At 48.5% G+C, this 18,583-nt stretch overlaps 1 protein-coding gene across 7 annotated transcripts; it reads left to right on the top strand.

Moving 5' to 3' along the window:
* Nucleotides 1–1,127: 1,127 nt before the first annotated feature.
* Nucleotides 1,128–18,099, top strand: GET1 (guided entry of tail-anchored proteins factor 1). 7 transcript variants are annotated; one of them, XM_043593580.1, is made up of 5 exons: nt 1,128–1,375; nt 10,760–10,925; nt 12,308–12,375; nt 14,775–14,889; nt 16,163–17,153. In XM_043593580.1, the coding sequence occupies exons 1-5, from the start codon at nt 1,274–1,276 to the stop codon at nt 16,234–16,236; spliced, it is 525 nt and encodes a 174-aa protein (XP_043449515.1). In that variant the 5' UTR covers nt 1,128–1,273; the 3' UTR covers nt 16,237–17,153. The 7 variants fall into 7 exon arrangements, with proteins under 7 accessions (XP_043449515.1, XP_043449516.1, XP_043449518.1 ...); XM_043593581.1 differs by having other exon boundaries at nt 1,173–1,375; nt 15,938–17,153; XM_043593583.1 differs by lacking the exon at nt 1,128–1,375 and adding an exon at nt 2,953–3,048.
* Nucleotides 18,100–18,583: the final 484 nt, after the last annotated feature.

The following is an 18,583-nucleotide window of genomic DNA, read 5'->3' as shown; positions in this document are numbered from 1 at the left end:
CGAGCCTAGCATTGAGGGACATGATGGACCCAGGGCAGATAAACAATCACCCTGGCATCAAGGGAGAAAATAATGATCAATGCTTTCTGTTGAAAGATTATTGATCAAAAGGGGGAAATGATGAGAGAAAAACTCTCGAAAGGTCTGATATACAAGGGATGCTATTAGATTTCTTTCTCAGTCAGCATGACTGTGTATAAACTTTGTTCAAACCAAAAGCCTGATTTACGGCCCTCCACCCATGTACTGTACATCTGGGGATGAGTAGCCTGAAGGAAAACCATCTTAAGATATCAATCAAGACTCCTGCTCCCTGCATTCCTTTGTGATGAAACTCATGATTCCTTCTTATATGCTAATCTGTAACCTCTTGAGCTTGTGCAAGATGTAAAAAAGTATAACCTTGTAAAAACTGATTATTCTTCGAACAGTTTCTTCCCTGTGAAGAGCACGTTTCCCAAACAACTGTCCTAACATGGGCTCGAAGAAAACTTTTCTTTTAGAGATTCTAAAAGGTTTGTTTATTTTGCAAGGCCAGTAGAACCACAGCTCCTTGATTCATTTGATTAGAGTTAATTCTCAAAACCCAACCTTGGCAGAGGGGTGAGCCAAACATCTTTTGCTTTACCCCTCATATATAAATGTGAATTGGGATTATTTTGCAGTAAAACCTCATCTTCACCTAAACTTAACGTTATTACGGGCTGACTGTAAGCAGTACCTTCCGATTAAAACTTATTTTTTAGGTATGCAGCTTTGTAAATTGTTTAGATTTCATTGTTTTGTTTTGAAATGTAAACTCAAGGCATTTTACATATAACTACGAAACCTTTCTTTTTAGTCACTTGCTACTACAATTACGATAGTTTTCCATTTACGGAAAGGCTTATTTTAAAATAAATTTATCTAGGAATAAAAGCGAGTCAATTTAAAGAAAGTACTCGTTACGTAAGTGGTTCGCAGCGACAACAAAATTAGAGACGGGAGCAGTCGAATCACCAGAACCGGTAAAACTGCAGCCAGGACACGGTGGGGAGGGTGCAGGAAAACTACGGAAGCCCGAAAGGCCAAGAAGCATGCTGCAAAGCGTTCGCCGGGACCAAGAAGAAAAGATGACTCCGCCTCCCCGCCAAGTGCGGCGCAGTGCGCAGGCGCGGCGGCGCGCCTCAGAGGTCGCTGTGTTTCATTGCGCAGGCGCCCGCGAGGGCGTGGGCGCCGGCGTGGTCCCCATGGAGTTACCTTAGTCGAGCCGGCAGCTCTAGGAGATTCCGGGATGAGCGCGGCGGAGGCCGACCGCTGGGCGTGGCTGCTGGTGCTCAGCTTCGTGTTTGGGTGCAACGTCCTCAGGATTCTCCTCCCGTCCTTCTCCTCCTTCGTAAGTGACTGTCTGGCCTTCCAGGGGGCCGGTGGGTCTCCGCCGCTGTCCCCGGCGAGCCCGGTGTAGACACATGGGACTCAGACCAACCGCGTGAGGGCCGGAGAAGCGTCTTGGTTGGGCTGTTCGCCTTAAGGTTTTTCTTTTTTCCTTCCTTCCTTCCTTCCTTCCTTCCTTCCTTCCTTCCTTCCTTCCGTTGTTAGCATCTAAAAGTTGCAAGGCTTTACTCCCAAATCCGGATATCTAGATTCTCGGGGAGAAAAAAAAGAATGACCTGGTAACACCTGGCCACGTTTTCACGTGGCAGCAGCCCTCAGACTGGGAGTTCTCAGTGCCCCTCTGCCAGCCACACTTAATTCCGTTAACCCCCGGTCCCTGGAGGCATCCAGCAGCCTCGCTGCTGGGGGTCCAGTGCCTGGAGGCCCTGGCCCTTTCGTGCATGTAGTGCCAGAGCGCCAGCTCTGCCAGGTCCCATATGGAAGGATCTCAGGGTGCAGCAGCCCCCGTTCTTGGGGTGAGAGGCAGTGTAGACAGAATCTCGGCACTGTGTGATGCTTCCTGTATTCAAGGGAGCAAAGGGCACTGGAATGCAGCTCTCCGCCGTGCGTTTTGCGTAGGCATGAGTGCATAACCTCGGGTCCAGTCGTCACGGCTGCTGTAAGATATGAATGTCATCCCGTCTCCTTTTACTAGCAGAGGAGGAGTCTGACACAGAGGGTCAAGGGGTTGCACTGTGTCATCCGGTTCGGGACTGCGGGGGTGGAGACTGATCTTGGTTTGTGATTCTCCTAGTTTTGTCCCTCTGCCTGTTGGAGCCCAAAGAGAGGTTTGGTGGCAAATTTGATGTCAGGTGTGTGTGGGATGTGGGCGCCCTCTTTATGTCCACAGCGGGAGTGAGGGACTGTCTGACAGAGCTCAGAGACTGGGTGCAAGCATTGGAGCATTATTGCCGGAAACGCAGTTCTGTGCTGATTTAAAGTGGTGGTGGTGGTGGTGATGGTGTGTGTGTGTGTGTATCGGAGGGTGGGGGTGGAATTGAAGACTAGGCAGGATTTCTACTTTCTTTCTTTATTCTACCAGCATTCACTGAGTGCCTGTTTTGTGTAAAACTCTGTGCCAGGACTTTACTACCTGCATTGTCCTAAGGCATACAGAATTCTCTCTAACCCCCCAACCTCCCTTCAGAATCTATCCTGATGCTACCTGGTCTTTAAGATGATGTCCCAAGTACTTAGCATTGCATAAAAGACCCTTGAAGAGCTGGCCTCTGTCCATCTCTTTTTTTTTTTTTTAATATTTACATTAGAGAGAGAGAGACACTTGGGGAGCAGGGGAGTGGCAGAGAGAGAGAGAGACAGACACGGAGACAGAATCCGAAGCAGGCTCCAGGCTCTGACTGTCAGCACAGAGCCCGATGTGGGGCTCAAATTCACCAACTGTGAGATCACGACCTCAGCCGAAGTTGGACCTCAACCGACTGAGCCACCCAGGCGCCCCTTTTTCCTTTTAAATAAAAAATTGTGGTACAGTACACATAACATAAAATTTACCATTTTATCATTTTTAGGTGTGTAGTTCGGTGGCATGAAGTAATCCACATTGTTGTGCAACCATCACCACTATCCACCTAGAATTTTTCCATCCTCCTAAACTGAAACTCTGTCCATTCAACAGTAAGTCCCTGTCCTCTGTCACCTTGGCCCTGGCAACCACAGTTCTACTTTCTGTCTCTATGAATTTGGCCACTGTGGTTATCTCATGTAGGTGAAATCATGCAATATTTTCCCTTTTATGCCTGGCTTATTTCATTCAGCATAATGTCTCTAAGGCTCTCTCTGTTGCAGCATGTGCTAGGATTACCTTCTTTCCTTTTTTTTTTTTTTTTTAAATTTTTTTTTTAATAATTTTTTTAAAATTTTTTTCAACTTTTTTTTTTTTTTTTTTTTGGGACAGAGAGAGACAGAGCATGAACGGGGAGGGGCAGAGAGAGAGGGAGACACAGAATCGGAAACAGGCTCCAGGCTCCGAGCCATCAGCCCAGAGCCTGATGCGGGGCTCGAACTCACGGACCGCGAGATCGTGACCTGGCTGAAGTCGGATGCTTAACCCACTGCGCCACCCAGGCGCCCCCCTTCTTTCCTTTTTAAGGCCGAATAATATTTCATTGTATGTATAGACCACATTTTGGTTATCCATTCATCTTTTTTTTTTTTTTTTTAACGTTTATTTATTTTTGAGACAGAGAGAGACAGAGCATGAATGGGGGAGGGTTAGAGAGAAGGAGACACAGAATCTGAAACAGGCTCCAGGCCCTGAGCTGTCAGCACAGAGCCCGACGTGGGGCTCGAACTCATGGACCGCGAGATCATGACCTGAGCCGAAGTCGGCCGCTTAACCGACTGAGCCACCCAGGCACCCCTGTCCATTCATCTTTTGATGGACATTTGGATTGTCTCCACCTTTTGGCCCTTGTGAATAATGCTACTGGAACATTGGTGTACAAATACCTGTTAGAGTCTCTGCTTTCAGTACTTTTGAGTAAATACCCAGAAGTGGAATTTCTGGATCATGTGGTAATTCTATTTTCAATTTTCTGAGAAACTGCCAAACTGTTTTCCATAGCCGCTGCACCATTTTGCATCGTCACCATCAATGTACAAGGTTCTAATTTCTCCACAATTTCCAACACTTGCTATTTTCTGTTTTGTTTTGTTTTTATAACAGCCATCCTCAATGGATGTGAGGTGGCATCTGACTGTGGTTTTGATTTGCATTTTCCTAATGATTAGTGATGTTGAACATCATTTTATACGCTTATTGGCCATCTGTATACCTTCTTTGGAGAAATGTCGATTCAAGTCCTTTGTCCCTTTTAAATATATATGTATGTATTTTAATGTTTATTTATTTTTGAGAAAGAGCGTGAGGCAGGGAGGGGCAGACAGAGAGGGAGACACAGAATCCGAAGCAGGCTCCAGGCTCCAAGCTGTCAGCACAGAGCCCGACATGGGGCTCAAACTCACGAGCTGTGAGATCATGACCTGAGCCCAAGTCGGACGCTTAACTGACTGAGCCACCCAGGCGCCCCTGTTCCCCTTTTTAATGCAGCTGTCCCTAAGGGAAGGGCATCCTCTGTAGGCCCACAGCAGGGAGTGAATGGTTTTTTGTTTGTTTTTTTTTTGTTCATTTGGTTTTTTGTTGAGTGAGGAGCTGTTTGTATATTGTGGATTAAACTACTTATTAGGTATATGATTTGTACATATTTTCTTCCATTCTGGGGGTTGCTTGCCCATCTTTCTTGGAGTATCACCTGGATTCTTATGTACCCCATCCCATTTCATCTCTCGTGGGAGCCATATGAAACTAACCTAAATTGCTCAAAGAGGCTGTGTTGCTTTTGTGCTCCTCTGTGAATCGTTCATAATTTCCCATTAGCAGAGCGGGAAAGAGGAGTGTTTGTTTCGGGTGTGGCAGCAGCTATAAGGAAGATCTGTCATCATCTCAGGCTCCTTACCTAAGCTTCCACCAAACTCGTGCTCTGCAGCTAGCGCACACTCACTAAAGGTTATCGCTGCAGTCTAGTTGTGCCTGGGGCTTGCACCCGTGGATGTTCATCCTTTAGATGAAAGAGCCCTGGGTTTGCCTTTGGACTTGTGTTCACATTCTGTGCCGCTTCCCACAGGAAGTACAGCCTCTCTGACCTCAATCCAGTTAGCTTTCTTAAACCCGTTTCCCCTTGGTTGTAGCGCTATTTGCCAGGGTTGTGAGCCAGGCTCAACGGATGATGTATAGTTATCCCATCAGAGTACAGCCCTTATTTTTGGTGTTCAGAACAGGGAAGAGTAATGAAGAGATTGTATAGCCTGGCGGCTGGGTTTGTGGCGAGGGTCAGTGTAAAGCTGTAAGGCATGCTTTGGTCCTGGGTCGGGTCAAATGCTGTTCTTTCACGACACTTAGAGGCTGCCCATTACAGGCCCTCCCGAGGAGACTCAGAAAGCTTAATTGGGAATGGGCCATATCCTCGTACTTCCAATTATAGCCTTCCCTACAGTGTTTCGGAAGCATTTCCCACCCAGCCAGAAGCAGAGGAGGGGCACGCCGTCCCATTAGTCGGGTAGGCTGGTTGAGGCCCTATAATCTCTTAAGTATCACAAGTCCCCTGCCTAGCAAAGCCTGGCCAGGTCCTGGCAGGGGATCTCAGCTCAACACTGGGGCGGAGGAGGGGCCTGGATGAGGCTACCCAGTCCCTGGTGTTGACTTGGCTGGCGTTTCCTCAGAGTTCTTTCTCGTCTTCAAGCTGGTCACAGGACGTATGGATGACAGAGCCTAGTTCCTATAGTAGGCGATCCAGGACTTTGTTCAGCCAAAGGCAGAGGAAGAGGTGGACGAAGATGCCCCCTCGAGCGCCCACTCTGCGCGGGTGTAGGGAGGCGCACTGCGCAGGCGCCTCAAGCCTGACGAGGGCATTGGGCCGAGTGAACGTCCCAGCGAGCTGCGTGCACTGCGCAAGCGCCCCGGGAACGACGGTGAGGGGCGGGGTGTAGGGAGGTGCAGTGCGCAGGTGCCCCAGGACTGACGCGGCAGAGGGCGGGGTGTAGGGAGGCGCACTGCGCAGACGCCCCAGGATTGACGCGGCCGAGGGTGAGCTCAGCGCTGGCGTGAGCAGCCCCTGCTTCACGGGTCCTCGCTTTGCTGACCCTAGACGCGGGCACAGCGCAGGCTGTCCCCCTGGGACTTGGTTTGTGGTTTGCCATTTTTATACTTGATGATTTTGGAATGGCCTTCATTTTCTGCTTTAAAAAGTGGCCGCCTCCGTTTCCCTATAGGGGCCCAGGCCACTGAGACGAGGGGCAGACACTGCAGGACCTGCCACTGTAGGTGCCTTCCTGGGACCCTCCTCTCCCTTTCCAAGGAGCATGGTCACCTAGTGAGTTCCTGTTGCAGACCAGGCGTGAGGATGACCCCCAAGTATTAGTTGTGGGGGCGCTGGGGGTTGGGTGCGCAGGTGCGGCCTTGTGAATGGGGTCGTCCACGTGCGGGGGACCCGTGCTGTGAGGAGGGCTCCCGACTGGAGAGCGCTGGCCCTCCGGGCGTGGCACGTTGGGCCGTTTTGGGTCCGCAGAAGGGGCCTTGGTCCCTTCGCAGGATGAGGAATGTGTCGCCTGTATTAGGGACACATCTGAGCGGGCAACCCCAGCATGTCATTCCCCCTGTGCCTCCTGTGCCTCCAGGAGGGATGAGCCTTTGGAACTTAAATGGCATTATGCATTGATTAATTTTCAGATGGGTCTGGTCCAGGGAGGTAGGTGCCAGCCATTGAGTGGTAGAGTGGGGTTTCAGTCTAACCCGGTGTGACCCCAAGTTCAAGCCCTAGCATTTTGTCTGTTGGGAAGGGAGTGTGGAACTTGGACAGGACCTGAGGGTGAGTCTGGTAGGACACTGAGCTCATGCAGGCTGGCGGCCAGCGTCTGGGGCATCAGGGTGACGAGAAGGATCGGTTCTATCCTCGTCTCCTCCCAAGATTCTCCTACTGCCTGTCATCTTAATAACTCATTTTCTGCTTGAGAATTCTTTGTAGACCCATCTCCAGGTCTTTGAAAAGCTGTACCCCACACAGCCTATCTGTTTCTGTCAAGTGGGAGGTTTAATGTCCTGGAAGGTGCTTTTGAGTACATAAGGAGGACAGGGGTTTATTTTTGTTTTAAACATTAATATTCAAAACCTTTACATTCAAATCTCATTAAGTGTTACAATTCAATTCATAATTCTAGAATGTTTTAGTTGTCACTTATCGGGAGGTCTTGGGTTAATGTGGGTACATATTTGCAAATTTAAACACTTTCGAATAGTTCTGTATACTTGCAGATGTCATTTATCCGTCCCCCCCCCCCCCCCCCCCCCAAGCACTGCAGTTGTCTAATTTAACCACAAAACTCTTCACTTCTCCCCAAGCTCATTTTCCCACCCTCGCTCACCGAGTGCTGAGCAAACACCTTGGGCCTTCTCGGTTTGTAATTTTCTTGTGTGTTCTGTATACTGCTAAGTAATGTGTTTGTGCTTCTGTTTCTTCTCTTGAAAATCTAGTTTAAAAAAAAATTTTTTTTTAACGTTTATTCATCTTTTGAGAGACAGAAAGAGGCAGCGTGAGCAGGGGAGGGGCAGAGAGAGAGGGAGACAGAATCCGAAGCAGGCTCCGGGCTCTGAACCGACAGCACAGAGCCCGACGCGAGGCTTGAACCCACAAACCACGAGATCATGACCTGAGCCAAAGTGGGACACCCAACCCACTGAGCCACCCAGGTGCCCCTTGAAAATCTAGTTTTAAAAGCGAGGTTTATTGATGTGTAATTTGCATTTAGTGAAATTGACGTTTTCTAGGTAGGTGGGCAATTTGATGAGTTTGTGCCCTTATTCAGTAGGATAACCACCATCACAATCAAGATAGGATCTCTTTCACTCAAAAAATCTACTTCTTGCCCATTTCTTGATGTGTTAAGTTTAAACATCCATAGACTCTTTGCTCTTAAAGAGGATTCTGTGACTTTCTTAAGAAAATTTGTCCTATTTTCATCTCCAGAGTGGATCAGGTTGGAGTGTATCTGTCCTTTAGTTAGGGGGTTGGGTAGGGGCCAGGCGAGGGCAGAGGGGGTGAAGACAGAGCTACTCTTGGCATGAGGCCTGCAGGGAAGATGTGCGGTAGCAAACACACTGCTTTGTTCAGGTGCCCTTGAGAGACCTCTCGTGTCCCCACGAGAAGCACTTCATTGCGCAGGCACCGGAGGTTGCCATCTCAGAGGGGGTCCCAGGACCTGGCACTTGCGCGGGCGCCGGGGGAGACCCGTGACGGGGACACGGCTTCCCGGTCTCTTTCTGAAGAGTTGCCCTGTTGTGCAGAGGGGAGCCTAAGCCGGAGGGACCGGCTCATTGTGCTCGTGCTATGTGCCAGTACATGTCATACGTTATCTTCTTTCTTTTTTTTTTTAAGTTTATTTATTTATCTTGAGACAGACAATGCCAGCAGGGGAGGGGCAGAGACCAGGAGAGAGAGAATCCCAACAAGGCTCTGCGTTGTCAGAGCAGAGCCTGACGAGGGGCTCCAGCTTACCAACCATGAGATCGTGACCTGAGCCAAAATCAAGAGTTGGATGCTTAACAGACTGAGCCATCCGGGTGCTCCTCTTTAGTCTTTAAGAAAAAAAAAATTTTTTTTTAATGTTTTCTTTATTCTTGAGAGAGAGAGCGAGTGAGCGAGCACGAGCAGGGGAGGAGCAGAGCGAGAGAGGCACACAGAATCCAAAGCAGGATCCAGGCTCCCGAGCTGTCAGCACAGAGCCTGACGCGGGGCTCACAAGCTGTGAGATCATGACCTGAGCCGAAGTCGGAGGCTCAGCCGACTGAGCCACCCAGGTGCCCCTCATCTTTTTTTTTAATCAAGCTTTTAAAAATTTTGAAACAAACATGTAGGAAAGTTAGGCATACAGTGCAAGGAACCAATATTGTTTCCTGAAACATTGAAATTAAGCTGTCAACCTGCGTCCCTGCATTCCTGGATGCACCAGTGTATAAACAGGTGGCTTGTCCACAACACAACCATCAGGGACCTTCCTGATCTCTCGTTCCTGTTTTCACTCCTCCCAAGTGAGGTCCTTTGCAGCAAAAGGACCCTGGTCAGTACCATGCGTTGCACATACTTGTCACGCCTCTTCAGTCTGGAAGGATTCTCCGTCTTTCCTGGACTTGCAGGGCTGACATTTCTGAATAGGGCAAGGGCAGTGAGTTCACACAACGGCCTTCTTGGAGCATCCTTGTCTGATGTCGCAGAAGGGATGCCGTGTTCTCATTGCGGGTCTTCTGGCGCTGTGGACTTTGATTTAGGGGTGTTCACTCTCCGCTTGGGGTGGGTGCTCCAGGGTTTCTCAGTCCTTCCCGCCCCAGACCTGCGCTGTGGGTGGGTCTCACTCCACCCTTGCTGTCAGGGGATCTGTACTTGTCCTGGCCGCTGCCCAGCGCCACCTGGTGGCCACTGCTCCCTGGTCCTGGGGTGGGAGCGAGTGACCCTGGAGTTGTGTGTGTGCGTGCGCAGGTATCTGGGGACGGTGCATGTGAGCGATGGGCGCCTGGCTGTCGGAGGTGCCCCTTCACAAACCTTTACATCTATATTTCTCCATCTGCGGAAAATCGCAAGTTCACACCCATATGCCTCCAATTCTAATTCAACACTGCAGGATTCATTGTATTCTTTTCCAGATCCATATTTCTAATCCCCTTTTCTGACAGTCAGAAAACTGGCTCCCATTATTTATTTATTTTTTTTTTCAACGTTTATTTATTTTTGGGACAGAGAGAGACAGAGCATGAACGGGGGAGGGGCAGAGAGAGAGGGAGACACAGAATCGGAAATAGGCTCCAGGCTCTGGGCCATTGGCCCAGAGCCTGACGTGAGGCTCGAACTCACGCACCGTGAGATCGTGACCTGAGCTGAAGGCGGACGCTTAACCGACTGCGCCACCCAGGCGCCCCGCCCATTATTTTCATTATGTCTGCTGTATTTGATTAAGGCTTTGTAACTCCCATCCTCACTGCTGCCTGCTCCCCCCCACCCCCCATGCCTGTTCCCCCATGCCTACTCCCCCTCAGCCCCTGTGCCTGCCCCCCCATCCCCCAGGCCTGCTCCCCCTACCCTCCCCTGTGCCTGTGCTCCCCCTCACCCCAGTGCCTGCTCCCCCATGCCTGCTCCTCCCCCATCCCCCATGCCTGCTCCCCCGACCCGTGCCTGCCCCCCACAATGCCTGCTCCCCCCATCCCCCATGCCGGCCAGCCCCTCTTGGGCTCTGTCTCTGTGTTTGGCTGGGTGCTCCCAGCCAGTGTCCTGTATGACTCCTGCGCTCACTCTAATGCCAGGCCGCCCTTTCTTGGAGACCCCTGTACCACTGTGCTTGGCTCTGACCCCCTTGCCACGGTGCCCCTCTGTGGGAGTGCCCTCCTCCTGCTGGGCCACGCCCTCCTCACTGGCCCCCTACGCCCACCTTCCTCTGCCTACCTAAGAGGATGTGTGCTCCTTGTCACCCGAGTGGCAACTGGAATTGGTTTTCATTTTGTAATCACAGTTTTGTGGTTAGAGTGAAAGATACGTCCATTTGCACCGGAGCGATCCATGAGCATATCGGCAAAAGGAAACGTAGAATGTGAATAATGGTCCGCATCAGAGGGAGTTTTTGTCTTTGTGGTGGTTGTGGGGGCAGGAGGACCAGGCAGCCGAGGCTGGCTATGTAGGTAAGGCGCAGCCCGCCCCGCTGGAAGAGACCTCAGTGGAGTGGTGGAGGAGGTGGGGGAGAAGACGTACCCCCATGGAGAGGCGCTGATCCCCGCTGTCCGCCCCACCAGATGTCCAGGGTGCTGCAGAAGGACGCCGAGCAGGAGTCGCAGATGAGAGCGGAGATCCAGGGTATGAAGCAAGAACTCTCCACCGTCAACATGATGGACGAATTCGCCAGATATGCCAGGCTGGAGCGAAAGATCAACAAGATGACGGATAAGCTTAAAACTCACGGTACTGGTTTCAGTTGTAGTGTGGAAAGCTTTGCGAGAGCTGATTAATAGAGAAGTTTTTACATAAAGATTCGTAGAATATACGTTTTGATTCTTCGATGTTCCAAATGTTGAAAGGAACTTTTAGGTTCCTTTCAAGGAAGGAGGAAGAAACCCAGTTTCTGGAAGAAACCCAGTGATCATTATTACTTTCTCCTTACTTGCCTGTGAACCTTTGCTTCCTAAACACAGAAACAACTAACATCTTCTGAGTTTTTCTTCGTTTTCTGTAGGTAGACATTTTCAAATTCAATACATTTTGAGACAAGCCTGAAAAAATGTCATCCTGGATTCCCACGGGCTTTTGTGAATACTCTCAAAAATGCCCAGCAGTGTCCTTACCCCAGTATAGACTTCAGGGTCGGGGTTCGGTCTTGTTCACTGCTACTTTTGCCACCACCCCTAGCAGTCTCCTGTGATGAAGACGTTTTTCACCCATGTTCTGGGTGAGAGAGCTGTCTCCATGGCTCGTAAGACATATGGAAGGGCCCACCCAGGCCCAGGACTAGCCAGGTTTCCACTTCTGGATTAGTGTGCTGTGTAGACAGGGAGGCCTGGGGAGCAAATATAGTCCTCCTGGTGAGTGATAAGTGCACTATAAAAGGAATCTGATGTAGATGGATAGTTTTAAGCATCTTCACAATTAAAGCTTCAAATTTTATAATCTGTGTGTGATTCTATTTCTTTTTAAAAAAAAAATTTTTTTTTTCTAACGTTTCTTTATTTTTGAGACAGAGAGAGACAGAGCATGAATGGGGGAGGGTCAGAGAGAGGGAGACACAGAATCTGAAACAGGCTCCAGGCTCTGAGCTGTCAGCACAGAGCTCGATGCAGGGCTTGAACTCACTGACCGTGTGAGATCATGACCTGAGCCGAAGTTGGCCACTTAACCGACTGAGCCACCCAGGCGCCCCTGTGTGTGATTCTATTTTAGCGACTGGCATAATGTGTGGCTTTTAAGAAATTCTGTTTTATATTTTCTTTTTTTTTTTTCAATGTTTATTTTTGAGAGAGAGAGAGCACGCACACACACACACAAGTTGGGGAGGGGCAGAGAGAGAGAGGGAGACACAGGATCAGAAGTAGGCTCCAGGTTCTGAGCTGTCAGCACCGAGCCCGACTTGGGGCTCGAACTCATGAGCCACCAGATCATGACCTGAGCCGAAGTCCAGAATCGGATGTCTAACTGACTGAGCCACCCAGGCACCTGTCTGGTTTATAATTTCTAAATACACTGAATTAGAAAACATTTTATAAAATGAAAATGACACATCTGTGTACTTTGAGTATTTTCTTCATTTTTCAGGACTGATAATAATGATTTCATCCTTGTTTTCCTTTCAGTGAAAGCTCGGACAGCCCAATTGGCCAAGATAAAATGGGTTATAAGCGTTGCCTTCTATGTATTGCAAGTAAGTGCCCTATTGTGTCACCTGGGGTCCTTAAAATTGGTACCAGACTGTCCTCCAGAACTCTGCAGCCCCCAGAGTCCAGGTGCGAGAATTCAGGCTTTTCCACTCTCGGCCGCTGTGCTGCGTCATCCTGCCAGCATGGAACCGAGCTCTGTGGGTTTATAGGTTAGACTAGAAGAAAGCCCTTCTTTGAGTTGAAGTACGACATACAGTGTTAGTTTCAGGTGTACAGCATAATGAATCAACCGTTTTCTGTGTTACTTGGTGCTCGCCATCTGCTTTTTTTAAAATTTATTTAGGTCCTAGTTTTGTGTTTATTCATCTTGTTTTTTTAGATTCCACATGTGAGCGAAATGATACGGTATTTGTCTTTCTCTGTCCGACTTACTTCATACAGCACTGTATTCTCTAGGTTCGTCCATGTTGTTGCAAATGGCAAGATCTCATCTTTTTCTTTTTCTTTTTTTTAAGTTTATTTATTTATTTTGAGAGAGACAGAGATAGCACGAGCGGGGGAGGGGCAGAGAGAGAGGGAGACACAGAATCCCTAGCGGGCCCTGTGCCGCCAGCGCAGAGTCTGACACGGGGCTTGAACTCACAATACCATGAAATCATGACCTGAGACGAAACCAAGAGTCGGACGCTTAACCGACTGAGGCACCCAGGCGCCCCAAGATCTCATCCTTTTTAATGGCTGAGTAGTATTCCAGAGAGTGTGTGTGTGTGTGTGTGTGTGTGTGTGTGTCCACCTCCTCTTTATCCACTCATCTGTCACTGGACATTTTGCTTCCGTATCTTGGCTAATGTAAGTAATGCCGCAGTAAACATAAGGATGGCTGTATAGTTTTTCAAATTAGTGTTTTCGTTTCCTTTGGGCAAATACCCAGAAGTGGAATTCTATGTTTAATGGAATTCTACGGTAATTGTGTGTTTCATGTTTTGAGGAACCTCCATACTGTTTCGCAGCGGCTGCACCGGCTGTGTTCCCACCAGCGGTGCGCGAGGGCTCCGAGAAAGCCTTTCTCGGTTGGAACTGTGAGACGTTGAGGTTTTCAGCACATGAATGCTGAAGTGGCTTCCCTGGAGCTCTTTCCTACTGCCTTTATGCCAATGCAGTTTGGGGAGCGTGTGGAGAAAGGAGAGAAGCTTATTTAGACAGTGCTTTGTTTTTTGTTTTTTTTTTAATTTTTTAAAAAAATGTTTTATTTATTTTTGAGACAGAGAGACAGAGCATGAGCAGGGGAGGGGCAGAGAGAGAGGGAGACACAGAATCCGAAGCAGGATCCAGCCTCTGAGCTGTCAGCACAGAGCCCGATGCGGGGCTTGAACCCACAACCTGTGAGATCATGACCTGAGCCGAAGTCCCACGCTTAACCGACTGAGCCACCCAGGCGCCCCTAGAGAGCGTATTTTGTGAGAGTGCCAGTTTGGGTCGCTGGCTGTTGTGTGGTGTGTGGACGTGGAAGTGACTGCCCGCTCTCCGGGGCGGGGGAGGGGGGGTGCTGCTGTTCTCGTTAAAGTCCAGCACATTGATTCCCAGCTTTCCTGTCTGGGGTCGGAAGGTTCCTGCGGAACCCCTGTTTCTGCTGCGATACTCTGAGGTCATGGATGTGCTGCGCACGCACGAGCGGCTGCCTTCAGTGACCTCTGGGTTTCGGCGCTACACGTGGTCCTCACTGGGGAAGGGATTTGGGCCCGCCCCACACAGCCCAGGTTGTCTGGGTACATTTAAGTATCACCCTAAGGCATTGTCACTGTGACACTGGCTGGTTTCCCAAGGGCAGGAATCGAGCCAGATTCCCTCTTTTATGGTCGCTCGTTTGAGTGGCTGATTCAAAGCCACGAAATGGGTGAGGACAACTGAAGGGATGCTGCTTCACTGCCTACTGTGTAGACTCCCTGGGCTCCCTCCACGCGTAGAGGCCAGCACCGTGTGTGGGTGGGAGATCGACTGGCTTTCCAAGGACCACAGAGGCGTGAGATCACTTTTGTCACTAATAAGGTGTGTTTATCATAGTCTGGCTACTTAAAGGAGATGCTCCATGAGGAAAGAACCCCTTCATTATGCGGGACCCGGGTTGATTTATCAGCTAATTTAATAGTGCATATTTGTTATTCATATTAAAACAGTAAAATGCCAGCTCACAGAAGGCTGCCCCACTTGGCAGCAGTGCGTGCCAATGTCCTGTGGACGAGTCTCTAATTAGACACTATTTCAGGGTTCCGCCAGCGGAAATTAGTGGCTGTGCATCTGGGTCTGTTTCCCGCGAGGACTGATTGATAGGGCTTGACCTCATCGGTTTGGAGAGTTTCCTTAGTATGTTTGCGTGTTTCTCGTCTTTCTTGGTTATTGGTTGTGTCACTGGCAGGTTGTCCGCTCACCGGCAGTGTCTTTGCAGGCTGCCCTGATGGTGTCGCTCATTTGGAAATACTACTCTGTCCCTGTGGCCGTGGTACCGAGTAAATGGATAACTCCACTAGACCGCCTGGTAGCATTTCCTACCAGAGTAGCAGGTAAGAGTTTTCTGGAAATCCCAGGGGAAGAATATGGACATGTGGGGTATGAGGTGAAGTGACCCCCACCTCGTCCATTCACTAGTGAGCAGTTCTTGGTGTCTGGGCCTCACAGCAGGCTCGCGGTGAAGAAACAGGCCTAGAGAAGTTACCTGCCGTGGCCAGCGTCACCGGCATGTTCGGTAGGAGTGCTAGAGTTCTCTGTCCAGTCTGCTTACAGAATCGAGGTCCACTCCTTGAGTTTGATACCCTGTTCATTGAAACGCCCGTCTCTAGTCCCTAGATTCTGTGACCTCTCTTCGTTCCTCACGCTTGGCATTTCTCCAGCATTTACTGCTATTGGCTGTTCTTTTATTTTTGAAAGGTAACATCCTTGGGATGTTAAAAGCAGTACATATCATTAATGATGAGAAATACAAGAACAATTTTAAAACCATCTCATGGGCTATAGATAACTTCTCTTAACTTTGTGGTATGTTTTTCCAGTCTTATTTTCTATTTGTTTTATACAATTAAAGTCGTCTGGTACATGTAACTTTATATCCCCTTTTAGTTTATATTGTAAACCCTTTCCCGTATCAGTAGACTTTTTAAGGAATTTCAAAAAATTGCTCTTCATTAATTTCTCTGTTAAAGATACTCGTTTAGGTCCTAATTTTTTACTGTCGTAGTCTGGTTATGCAACGTGCATCCTTGCCCGCCAGCCTTTGGTTGTGTTTTGTGATCACGCTGGAAGTAATTTACTGAGTGAAAAACAATGACTGTTCCCGAAGATTCCAATTTCACCGCATCCTTCTCCCTCTGCCCCTCTTCTCCCCCCAGCCTTGTGGGCACTGCTGGTGGGCTCTCAGGGCTGCTGAGCAGGAGAGCACGAGGCCCCGGCATCTTGCAGCCTGCTTTCCTATTGCTTCGTCATCACCTGGGCACGAACGGCAAGGGTAGACATGGCCTAGTTTATAACAGTATTTTGAGAAGGAAAAACAAATAGTCTTACAGGGTGGTTTTCTAATTTATTAATGTCATAAATAACAACACACCTCTCTGGCAGGAAAGAAATTCGCATCATTGCCAGTTCGTGTGATTCTTACTGAATGAAGGAGGCAGCCTGTGAATCAGGTCTGATGAGTTTGAATCCAGGAGACACAGTCTGAGTTTTTCGTAGCCTAGCACTGCTGAGAAAGAGTTGGATTCCGGTAAATTAAAGGTAGCAGAGGCCGGAAATACGGGCAGAACCGTTGGCATGCTCTCTGATGTTGAATTTCTTGGTTTCTAGGTGGTGTTGGAATCACCTGTTGGATTTTAGTCTGTAACAAAGTCGTGGCTATTGTGCTGCACCCTTTCAGCTGAGAGACCAGACGAGTCCAGCTGAGACGCTTGTCAACAGTGGATTTTCCCTTATAGGTTAAAAATCTGATACTTTTTTTTTTTAAAGGAAACAGAAGCACACAGGTTAGGTTTTTTTGTTGAATGTGTTTGTTCTTGGATCTTATGTGAGATACGAGAGGCCTGATCTTGTGCACTTGTCGTTGAGCCAGACGGCCAGTCTCTGGTCTCTCAGGCGAGTGCCCCAGCCGGCAGAGTCGCATGTTTGTCGGGAGAAGGGTGTGGCGTGGGTGTCCACACGCTGTGACTCGGGGTTTGCCCTGTTGGCGAATTTTAAAGGTCATGTTGCCAATGGGAAGTCGGTTTTCTAACTTAAGTACTCTAAAGACTTTGTGCTATTCTTGACCCAGATTAGAAAGCAATTCAACTTTAATACCGCCAGTGGAATTTGGAATCTCGTGTAGTACTGCTAAGAGTAACACTAACTGACATTGCTTGTGTTTTTTCCCTTCCTGTGTTGAAATGTCACGTGTTGGGCAAGCCTTTGTGTAGTATTATCTACTTATCTGAAGCTGTTGATTTTTCATCACTGTGTTTTGTAATGTATCCATGAGATCATAATGCATTGTTTTATGCTTGAATTGTATGTTTTATATTTAAAGCATTTCAAATGAAGTGTGTTTTCTAAGCATTTAATATTTATGCTCTGTAGAATGGAACAAACTTAAACTGGGAATTCTGATTAAATTAATTTGAGTGTATACATTTTTAAAAACACTTCTTTTTTACTGTTGCTTTTTTTTGAATTATAATTGACACATAATGTGTTAGTTTCATGAGTACAACATAGTGATTGGTATTTGTACACACTGTGAAACGATCACGATGAGTCTAGTTTCTCTGTGTAAAACACTTTTTTATAATTAAAAGTTTTGCAAGGGCTTGTGTGACTTTTCCTTCCTTATGGTTACTTAACTTGCTATGACCAGTTTGTAAATGTGACAGGTGACAGAGGGCTTTGACTGTTAACTCAGTTGGCCACTGCACCTTAAAACTAAATCCTGTCACCGGTTTTTTTTTTTTTCTGTCACCGGTTTTTAACAGGTAGTATTTGTATTCCCGAGTCCCCTAATGACCTGAGAAGCTACCAATTGTGCCGGGAAAAGGCAGAGTGCCAGAACGCTCTAGTGTGTGTCTCCAGAGTTGGGGTCAGGTTCCCCTTCTCGTTCCTTCAGACTTCCCAGCCCCGGGCTGACTTAGCTTTTCTCAGAAAGGACGTGGAGCAGGCATCACGGGAGTATTTCTAGCGAAAGCATCCGAGGGGGTGTTTTGGCCACAAAGGATGAGAGGCCCACCTGCAGAGGCGAAGAGGGGGCACCAGGGAGCCTCCGGGGCCAGGCCCTCGAGGCCGCGTGCCTACCGCCGCGCTGAGCGAGCCGCAGGCCTGGAGGCAGGTTGTATGGAGCCGTCGGTGGCCGGGCACGGCGTGCGCAGGGACACCCGTGGATCACTAGTCCGTGTTCAGTCTCCCTGACAAGACCCTTGCTCGTCTCCTAATGATCTGATCTTCCGCTTAATACTCAAGAATTTTGACAGCTGTCACCGAGGCCGGAGGAGGAGATGCGCAGTCCGGGCCTGTGTCCGTTCCGCACGCAGTACTTGTTTGTGAAGGTTACGTCAGGGACGTTTACACGGCCGTCGTGTTTTACAGCATCGCGGCTTTTTTAAAGTCTGTTTGTTTTTAAATAGATAATAAACATCGTACTGGATTCACGAGATACAGAAAGGGATACAATGAAAAGTAGATCTATCTTCTGACCGGTGAGTGTCCTGTCAGCCCACTTTCTGTTTCCTGTCAGTACCAGTTTCTTACGACTCTCCCAACGATACCCCGTGTGTATATGAATATTGATGGATGCGTTTTTAAAATAATTTTTTTTAATTATAAAAGTAATACCTAGGGGTGCCTGGGTGGCTCAAGTCGGTTGAGCGACCGACTTCAGCTCAGGTCATGATCTCACGGTTTGTGAGTTCGAGGCCCGCATCGGGCTCTGTGCTGACAGCTCGGAGCCTGGAGCCTGCTTCAGATTCTGTCTCCCTCTCTCTCTGCCCCTCCCCCACTCATGCTTTGTCTGTCTCTGTCTCAGAGATAAATAAACATTAAAAAAAAAAGTAATACCTAAAAAAAATAGTAAGTGCTCATTTAAAAAGAAAAAAACGACTCTTCCAACGATACCCGGTGTGTATATGAATATTGATGGATGTGGTTTTAAAATAATTTTTTTTTAATTATAAAAGTAATACCTAGGGGCGCCTGGGTGGCTCAGTCGGTTGAGCGACCGACTTCACCTCAGCTCATGATCTCACAGCT

This window comes from Prionailurus bengalensis, chromosome C2, assembly GCF_016509475.1.
Source record: "Prionailurus bengalensis isolate Pbe53 chromosome C2, Fcat_Pben_1.1_paternal_pri, whole genome shotgun sequence".
NCBI classification, from domain to species: Eukaryota; Metazoa; Chordata; class Mammalia; order Carnivora; family Felidae; genus Prionailurus; species Prionailurus bengalensis.
Note: the sequence above shows the minus strand (reverse complement) of the source record. Positions and strands in the feature narration are given on the sequence as shown.

What these genes read in the sequence shown, in the direction of transcription:
- GET1 (XM_043593577.1), top strand. Translation starts at nt 6,141, where the DNA reads ATGATTTTGGAATGGCCTTCATTTTCTGCTTTAAAAAGTGGCCGCCTC. An exon ending in CCAAGGAGCATGGTCACCTA is followed by an intron (nt 6,303 to 10,759) that starts GTGAGTTCCTGT and finishes CCGCCCCACCAG; the next exon opens with ATGTCCAGGGTGCTGCAGAA. An exon ending in TTGCCTTCTATGTATTGCAA is followed by an intron (nt 12,376 to 14,774) that starts GTAAGTGCCCTA and finishes GTGTCTTTGCAG; the next exon opens with GCTGCCCTGATGGTGTCGCT.